General features: G+C 28.9%; 2 protein-coding genes across 7 annotated transcripts in view; one reads left to right on the top strand and one right to left on the bottom strand.

Moving 5' to 3' along the window:
- Positions 1 to 2,452: 2,452 nt before the first annotated feature.
- LOC105456821 (complex III assembly factor LYRM7) lies at positions 2,453 to 4,932 on the top strand. 4 transcript variants are annotated; one of them, XM_011701140.1, is made up of 5 exons: positions 2,453 to 2,596; positions 3,954 to 4,005; positions 4,114 to 4,184; positions 4,429 to 4,510; positions 4,618 to 4,932. In XM_011701140.1, the coding sequence occupies exons 1-5, from the start codon at positions 2,468 to 2,470 to the stop codon at positions 4,716 to 4,718; spliced, it is 435 nt and encodes a 144-aa protein (XP_011699442.1). In that variant the 5' UTR covers positions 2,453 to 2,467; the 3' UTR covers positions 4,719 to 4,932. The 4 variants fall into 4 exon arrangements, with proteins under 4 accessions (XP_011699442.1, XP_011699441.1, XP_011699444.1 ...); XM_011701139.1 differs by having other exon boundaries at positions 3,954 to 4,026; XM_011701142.1 differs by having other exon boundaries at positions 2,474 to 2,586.
- Positions 4,933 to 4,950: 18 nt separating this feature from the next.
- Positions 4,951 to 8,415, bottom strand: part of LOC105456820 (glycerol-3-phosphate dehydrogenase [NAD(+)], cytoplasmic-like) — an 11,582-nt gene continuing 8,117 nt past the window's right edge. The window contains exons 5-9 of one of the 3 annotated variants that reach the window (XM_011701136.1): positions 7,295 to 7,407; positions 6,915 to 7,145; positions 5,577 to 5,776; positions 5,192 to 5,320; positions 4,951 to 5,133 (exon numbers count right to left, since the gene is read on the bottom strand). In XM_011701136.1, coding sequence (XP_011699438.1) covers positions 5,290 to 5,320; positions 5,577 to 5,776; positions 6,915 to 7,145; positions 7,295 to 7,407 — 575 coding nt within the window. In that variant the 3' untranslated portion in view covers positions 4,951 to 5,133; positions 5,192 to 5,289. Of the gene's footprint in view, positions 5,134 to 5,191; positions 5,321 to 5,572; positions 5,777 to 6,914; positions 7,146 to 7,294; positions 7,408 to 8,415 lie in introns of those variants that run through there. The other 2 variants (XM_011701137.1, XM_011701138.1) reach the window with 2 other exon arrangements.

Raw genomic sequence — 8,415 nt, 5'->3', positions numbered from 1 at the left:
TTAATTTTATATTACATTTAGAATAATAAAATATCTATGAAATTTTATTATTAGTTGAACTATATAATTAATTTTGACATGATATATTCATATATCAATCAGTAAATTTTGGATCGATCAATTGCTTTTTTTGTACGAGCAATCGTCGAAGTTTGGATTGAGTGAATTCCTATCACCTGATACTAATCCGTATAAAGTGATTTATATCCGATTTGAATGATTTTAATCCTTTTTGATACCGTATTTTCGATGCAGAAATCCCGATCGATTCGGATAACTTTTTTTATAATCGGTTTTAATCGAACATTTCGGCAGGGATATTCATTGGATCAATATATATACATTTTAATTAGTATAACATAAAAACGCAGAATTTCGGCATGCTTCGCAAATTTATTAAAGTGATACATATTTACGATAATTTTTCGATATCTGTCTTGTATCACAGTGGAAGTTCCTTGAAGGAATTTAACGGGATTAATTATGCGCTTAATAACATCTCAGACATGTCATCGTTGTCCAAATTACAGTCATGTAGATGAGAGCGAGAATCTGTACTGTCATTGTGACCCGAAGGCCTGTATACGTCAATATCTGTTCGACTGGATAGTCAAAGACATAATGACAAAATTTTTAAATCTTTCAGCAAAATCATTCTTTTCATACAGCTATTTCTCAATATAATTAGCTAAATATTTTCTATTTTATTCTAGCAGCAAATATTTTTTGCTGTAGCTATAAATTTTAACAACTAATAAATTGACAGTAACGATGTTAGCTGTCTCTATTTTAAAAATACATTTTAGCTGTTACAGCTATATTTTAGCTACGTTGACTAATTCTTTCTCTGTGTACTTTAGATTTCTTTGTCACAATATAATTTTCTTGTTTTTTTCAGTTTTCTTTTATTACTGAGAGAGGCTTACCGCAACGACGCTCCAGTCAGGTCCGAAATGAAAGCTATACTTGCAGTAAGCGTTATTAACATCATAGAACTCTGCATGCTCGATGGATCCGGTAACGGAGATGAAAAATTGTCCTTCCACTGACATATTTATTGATAAAAAAAAGAGCTTTGTTTCCTATTTTGAGCCTTTGACTAATAACCTTTTACGGAACAACTGAGGCAATTCTTACCTTCTGTTTACAGCAAGCTGTTACCATGGAAATGATGTGTATTATGGCAACGCATCGTTACGTGCAATGTGGTGTGCGTTGCGTAAACGTGCCGTAACTGCTCATCATAGAATTTTTAGATTACTAATATTTTTGAAACTTTTTCGAGATAATTCTTTTACAAATAATGACTTATAGCAATGCACTTTTATGCTTTTGATTATTTGTATCTAAAATTGGATACAACTCGTTAACTTTAACCGTATTTGTATAAATAAAAGAAAATTATTATGATTTTAAAACTAGTTGTTTTTATTTGTATTTAATAATTTTTAATATTTTAATGTATAATGATAATAATATTTATTATTTTAATATATGTATATTAAAAGCGGAAAAAAAGAATAGAAATAATATTTAATATAAACAAATAAATTTTTTTATTTTGGTTAATTGATTTTCAATTCCTTTCATACTTGGAGCAGTATTGACGAAATATATAGCCAAAACAATAAATTATTTTCAGAAAATTTTCGCGATCCTCAATAAACTTTACGAGAGCCCTTAAATTAAAGGTGCAGTCTATCTTTGCGTACAAAAATCTTATAATATCATTTCTTAATACATATACATAATATAATATTGGATTTCTAATAAAAGTATTGCGCTATATCCACGTTGCGATCTTAAAAATAGAAAGCAATTTATCTTAAGTTTTTTTTAAAAATCGAGCAAATTACACAACCCTTTTAATCTTGGTTTACAAATAAAAATCTTGGTTTACTTTATAAATGTATTTGTACCCGTTACTGCGGTAATTTTAGTGTGCTGTTAGACTCTTGCCCAGCAAGAATTAACTTAATTCAATTAATTTCGAATCGACATCAATTTAACGTCTAATTAATGGTAATTATTTAATTCTCATTGGATCGGAACGGATCGACATTATCCGGCAAGAATTTCACACGAAACAAAACTTCTATTAGACGTATTTACTTATTCACTAACACATTAGTTGGTCCAGACATGGCGGTTCACACCAAGAAAAGTTGGCTTCCGTAAGGGTACGTTCAAAGCATTTTACCGAAGACTGTTTCGATAAAAGTTCTCTCAGTGTGACCCGCTCAAACCACATGCGATCCCAAGTATTCGCGTAAAACGGTTGAAATATGTGAGTTAATAGAATGAAATGTTGTGACTATCCTCGCGGTTCCGAAAGCTGAAAAATATGTAACTCAGTTTCAGACTAATTAAATTTTCATAGTAATAAATCCACTCGAATTTACCGCTCTACTTCAATATCCGGATGCGGCCATATTAGTCAATCGTCGATGAAACCCCCACTACCGATATGTTCTCTCGGCTCTCCACAGTCCACTCTCCAGTTCTCCATGGAATCAATGATACAAGCTTTAGAACAGGCAATAATTGTAAAAATTCGCATAAATGGGCGACTCTCTGCGACGAGAGGTTAATTATTGTAAATATATATTTAATATTACACAGATAATAGTAATCGTGCGTAAAGCTATTTATTACCAATATTTTTAGCTTATTCGCTGGTTCTTTTTATAGGTTATTTTTAGGTTATCTAATGTTTATGATAAATATTGAAATAGCGATATCGTATTTGCTTTAATATTTAAAAACTTGTTTAATAAATTTAGATATAATAATAAATATATTATAGATATAAACTGTGGGAATGTTTTTGATATAAACTGTGAGTCGTTTTTGTAAATAAATAATTCTTTGGCTACGTTCGGTTTGGCGCTTACAGCGCTTATGAACATCATTTATCCTTCTTTAACATTTGATAAACAACAAGAATGAACTGAGAGTATCAAAACGAACGCAGCATTCACGCATATATACATATTGATGTATGCATAATGTGTTCAGATATTTTTAAATCTAAAAACGAGAGTTTTAAGTGGCGAGGGAGAGAGAGAAAGGAGGATTTCGCTTGTAGATAAACACTTTCTTTTCAGTATTTTAGAATTATTCTCTGGTAAAACTAACTCTGGAAAATAACATGCATAAGCATGATTGAACTAACTAATTGGTGCAAGCTAGACTATACTGTGTTAATAAACAAAACAATATCGTATTTTTATTTCTTTGATACACTGAAAAGCAAAGTCGATACGAAACCATAGTAGTCGTTATTTAAATGTATCACGGAAAGAATTACTTTGCTAAAATATCTACAAATTTAGCTAGACATAAATTTGAATTTAATTCTGTTGGATCATCAAATTAAATATAATAGCAAAAACTTATGCATGATGAGCAATGTATATTGCAATCAATTTTGATGTCTAGCAACCAGTTTGAGCGTTCTATTAAGTTCAACAAAATTATTTTTACAGATTTATATTTATTTAGCTAAAATTTTAGATCAGTAAAACTGTTTTGCTGTATGGGTTTAATCTACATCATCATAATTTGACAAAATTTATAAAGTGTTTTTCAACGGGACTTTTTTGCTAAAATCAAAACATTTGACAATGTTTTATTTGATGGGACAATCACTCGAAGCAGATTTATCTTGCTAAGACCGAAAAACGAGATATCTGATTACATTATATATGCACACATATGTAAATTTTATTTCCCTAAAATAGCCACAAATATCATTCTAAATGCAATAAATATAATTTATATTGTTTAATTAAAGTTTGAAGCGTTACATAATTATGTGAAATGCATAAAAGTAACAGAAATTTTAACCTTTAATGATATTTTTTAATAGGTAGCACTTATAGCTTTAGTTTAAGACTACTGTGCTTTATTTCTTTATCCATTTGTTTACTTTCACGATTTCAATTCTTCAGGTTTTGCAAGTCTTCAAGAAACTGCATAGAACAAGATTAAAGACATTTGAAGGTGATGAATATGCATTGCAAGGTTATATATTTTGAATTTTGTTAATATAATTTACACTTTGGTGTAATGAATTTTCGATAAGTAATGTTTTACTGTATTGTTTTTTAGTTGTGAGGGATAAAATAAATAAGGAATACAGAAAATACAAAAATGTCACAAATCAGGCGGCAATTGAGGAGGTATATCCTTTTGTTCCAAATGCACAATGCGTAATGGAAATGTTATAGACATATCTTAAATTTTATATTTAAGGCTATCATCCTAAAACATTGCTTTCAAGGAAAATTTTACTTAAAAGTTATATAGTTTACGTTATGCTATAGCTCTTTAGTAAAATTTTTTTTGAAAGCATTAACGTTTTGGAATGTAGCCTAAGTCTATAAATAAAATTTGTATAGAAGCCTTGCGTTATGATTGTTTCAGTTAAATAAATTCGCACAGGAAGTCGAACATGAGGTACGAACAACTGTCATACAGGCAATCGAAACAGCACCTGGGAGAGTAGGTAATGATCATGATTTTCAAATAATAAATAAAGCATCAGTCGTAAAAATCGTAAAATGATCTAATTTATCTTATCTAATTAATAAGCAAATTTAAATTTAATTTCAGCACTGCGACTTACTCCAGATGTCTTGGTAGATAATGTGCCATATAAGGATCAGAAAGATAATAAGAAAGATAATAAATCAGGCCAAGAAAGCAAAAACTAAAATTAAGCTGCTGACAATCTATGATATTGAAGAATATTAAACTCGAATAAAATTTAAAGTTAAAAATGATTATTATAATCAGATCGTAAAGAGACATTTAAAATTAAAATTGTAAATAAACAATGTATTATATAGGATGTTATAGCAGATATATAGTTATAGCAGACAGTATTATAAGTGTACAGACAAAAAATATATACATTATGTAACCTGATGGAAAAACGCTACTTAATTTCATAATTGAAGTAATCTTTATTTACAGCAATAAGATTACATTAGGGACGTTCAAAGTATGTACAAGCCTTTACTAGCTAAATCGTTTACTTCTCGATATCACAGGCTGTTTCTGCACCTCGTATTGAATTCATATTTTCTTGAATGCATGAACTATGCACTTCCCTCTTCCAATCTCATTCTGAAACGTACAGAAATCGCTTTACATATTTATTTCATTATCACAGTGTGTTCCTTACCTTTCTCAAATATCTTTTATAATTATTCATGTACAGGAAATAAGGACTGTGTAGAAGGAGGTTGCACTTCTATTCAAGAATTTAGCGAGGAAAAGGACTCAGTACATGAACAAAGTTTTTGGAGCGAACCTGAAGGAACAAATTCAGCGAAAGTAGTAATCTTTTCATTAATTGATTGCAATATAATATTGAATTTTTTAATCTTTTTGACATTTTTTAATTTTATATTCCGGAATTTGTTTTATTTTAATCAAAGTTAGAGAGATTTGTGGCGTATTGGAAAAGCTAGATCTCTAAGCTATATCATTAATAATGAAATTCGTTAAGATATTGTAATAAACGGTAATGGAATCTAATATCCCTGAATCCTATATGGAGGTCTTACACATGCTCAGGATGACTGCGAATCTGGTCAATGAGATCCGCCGGTCGCAGTTGATCGGTGCAGATGCGATGCACCGCGGTAAACAGTGGAAATTTGTCCATCAAGTTGCGTGCCTTCAACATATCATGAACTTCATCTGCCGTTGCCGGTCCTTGCAGCTTCTGTCCAGACAGCAGTTCATCCTCCAATACTTTGATAGTCTGTATGATATATTACACATTACTTGACATACGGATTGTTCTACCATTACCATAGCAACACGAATTTTTTTAGGTAAATTTGAATACTTTTAGTAGAAATTTCGTATAATTTTTCAGAACTTTTGTATAAATTTTATAACTTTAAAAAAAATGTTTTTTAAATAAATGGGAATATTTTTCAGAAATGTTGGGAAAATTTATCTTTTTTAGAATTGTTTATATAAGGTAATAATTATTAACACATTCGCAATTAGAATGGACTAAATTGAATAGAAAAGTAAGTTTTTCATTCAATTTAGTCTACTTTAATTTTCGATTTTCATAATAATTAATGAAGTAATTAATAAAGATTGATTAATAAAGATGTGTTTTACGAACGACTATGACTACTGGCAAGGAGCAATACGTAATTATAAGTAATTATAATTATGCTGTTTTATGTGAAATATATCTTTATAGACATCTTGTCACGCAATCGTAAACGCGTGTAAAATTGGATTATCTCTTCACGTATATGCTTATTTGCGAATCTCTATTAATTATTTTATTAATTATCGCAAAAATGCAAAATGGTACGTAATTTTCTACTCATTGTCAGTTTAGTTTCGTTTAACTGCACACGAGCGTTGTGTCAATAATTACCAAACATCCTAGCTATAGAAAGAATTTTTAAGATGTATAGATTTTCTAAAAATTTCTATTAAAAAGTAACTGTTCTAATTGTTTGTGAAAGTTTGTTTGAGAAATTTTTTTATAAAATTATAAAGTTTATATAGAAATTCTGAAAAATTATATAAAGAATATAATTCGTATATAGAAAAAAATTTCCATTATGGGTATCCAAATTTATCGATCTAAAATGTAAATTCTGAAATATTCTAAGATTTCTTATTCTACAATTTTTGAAAACTTATGAAATTCAAAGAAGTTTAAAATTTTTTTTTTTTTAAGTTTAAGAAATCTTTATAAATTTAAAATATATAAAATTCTTAAAAGTATAATGGGATATTATAAAAAATTTTTTTATTGGGCATCAATTGAAATTTTTAATTATAAAGCGAATTTATAAGAGTGAAAATTGCTAAAATCAATCATGCAAATCAATAGAAATCCATAAAATCTTGTTAGAATCTCTCACCTTGCCAGTCTTAACAAATTGCTCGCAGACTCTGCGATTCCTTCCGCCGTAACAAGTGGTAATCAAATCCGCAATGCCACAGCTCTCAAAAAATGTAGAGAGCTTAGAACCGCTATAGAAAGTGTCGACAAACTTGATCATCTCCATCAGCCCTAATCGGATCACCGCGGCTTTTGTGTTGTCGCCCAATCCGAGGCCGTCCACAAAACCAGCTGCACATGCCACAATGTTCTGTGACCGAAACATATTCGATTGATAAACTAATGAGCAAAGTGGAATAAGAAGTACCGGAAATGTCAATTATCGAGACCATGAATACGAAATTGCAATAAGATAATTCATAACACAAAACTTTCTTTGAAGTTAAGTGAGCTACTTACTTTCAAAGCTCCGCACACTTCTACAGTCTCGCAATCTTCCACGACAACCACTCGGAAGTTAGAAGTCTGAATGAGATCTCTCAGTACTGGCGCCAATCGTTTGTCCTTACAGCCTAATATAATTTCATATTGCTGAAAATCTTTTGTAATCTTTAAATATAGCTTTAATGAACTAATCTTTAGAGAAAAAAATTCTCTTATATTCTTATAATATCTCCTATATAATATCTTCTTGAGAATTTTTTTATACTTTTATACTTTTCTGTAAAGATTAAAAAAATATCTTAATTTTTCAAATTTTGTAAGTTTTTTTTAAATTATAGAATAAGAAATCTTAGAATATTTTAGAATTCACATATACATATAAAAAATTCTAAAAAATGTAGGCTTTCTCAGCTTTCCTAAAAAATGTGCTAATTTATACTTTTAAAAAAATCTGACATTTTCTAAAAAGTTATAAAATTTATATAAAAATTCTGAAAAATTATATTCAAAATTCAATTTTTTTTTATAATATGACTAAAATAAAATGTTTTTAACTAATTTACATATAGTAAATACACGAATAAAATAATATAAAATTTTTAATTCGTCACATTTTTGTATTAATGCCAAAGCAAAAAACAAAAAGTTGATTTTGACATCAAAATAGTGTTAAAATAGCTCTAAAATGATTATTAAAAGTCACTTTTCTATCAGCCATTTTATTCATTTTAATTTTATTCATTTTAATAGCATCTGACTTATCATAATTCGTTGCTCTGCTTGGATGACATATATGTCATTTCAAAGTTTCAAATTATTTACGTATTGTATATAGCATATTAATTTCATTTTCTACATTTAAATTCCTAAAAACAATTATGAGATAAAAGAAACAATAAAATCTCATAACAAAAAATGTATTAAATACAAGCAAATGAATTTATTGATAGAAATAGTAAAGAAAAAATCCGCATTATAAGGCGAAGGCCGGAAAAATTTGCACGAGGTCGATAAGACAGTCTGTTCAATTTCAATGTACCTCTAAATTACTTCTTACAATATCTTCATCTCAGTCAAACACATACATTGTCCTTATCTAACTTATTGAAACGCTATCTCTTGCATAATCCGGCACT

Source organism: Wasmannia auropunctata, unplaced genomic scaffold, assembly GCF_000956235.1.
Source record: "Wasmannia auropunctata unplaced genomic scaffold, wasmannia.A_1.0 LD335539.1, whole genome shotgun sequence".
In the NCBI taxonomy this organism is placed as follows: Eukaryota; Metazoa; Arthropoda; class Insecta; order Hymenoptera; family Formicidae; genus Wasmannia; species Wasmannia auropunctata.
The sequence above is the reverse complement of the archived record's forward strand: the minus strand, read 5'-3'. Positions and strand labels throughout refer to the sequence as shown.

Excerpts from the sequence above, each read along its gene's own strand:
- LOC105456821 (XM_011701139.1), top strand. The coding sequence starts at position 2,468 with ATGTTCTCTCGGCTCTCCACAGTCCACTCTCCAGTTCTCCATGGAATC. Across the intron at positions 4,027-4,113 it reads TGATGAATATGCATTGCAAG|TTGTGAGGGATAAAATAAAT; the intron begins GTTATATATTTT and ends ATTGTTTTTTAG. Across the intron at positions 4,185-4,428 it reads ATCAGGCGGCAATTGAGGAG|TTAAATAAATTCGCACAGGA; the intron begins GTATATCCTTTT and ends TGATTGTTTCAG.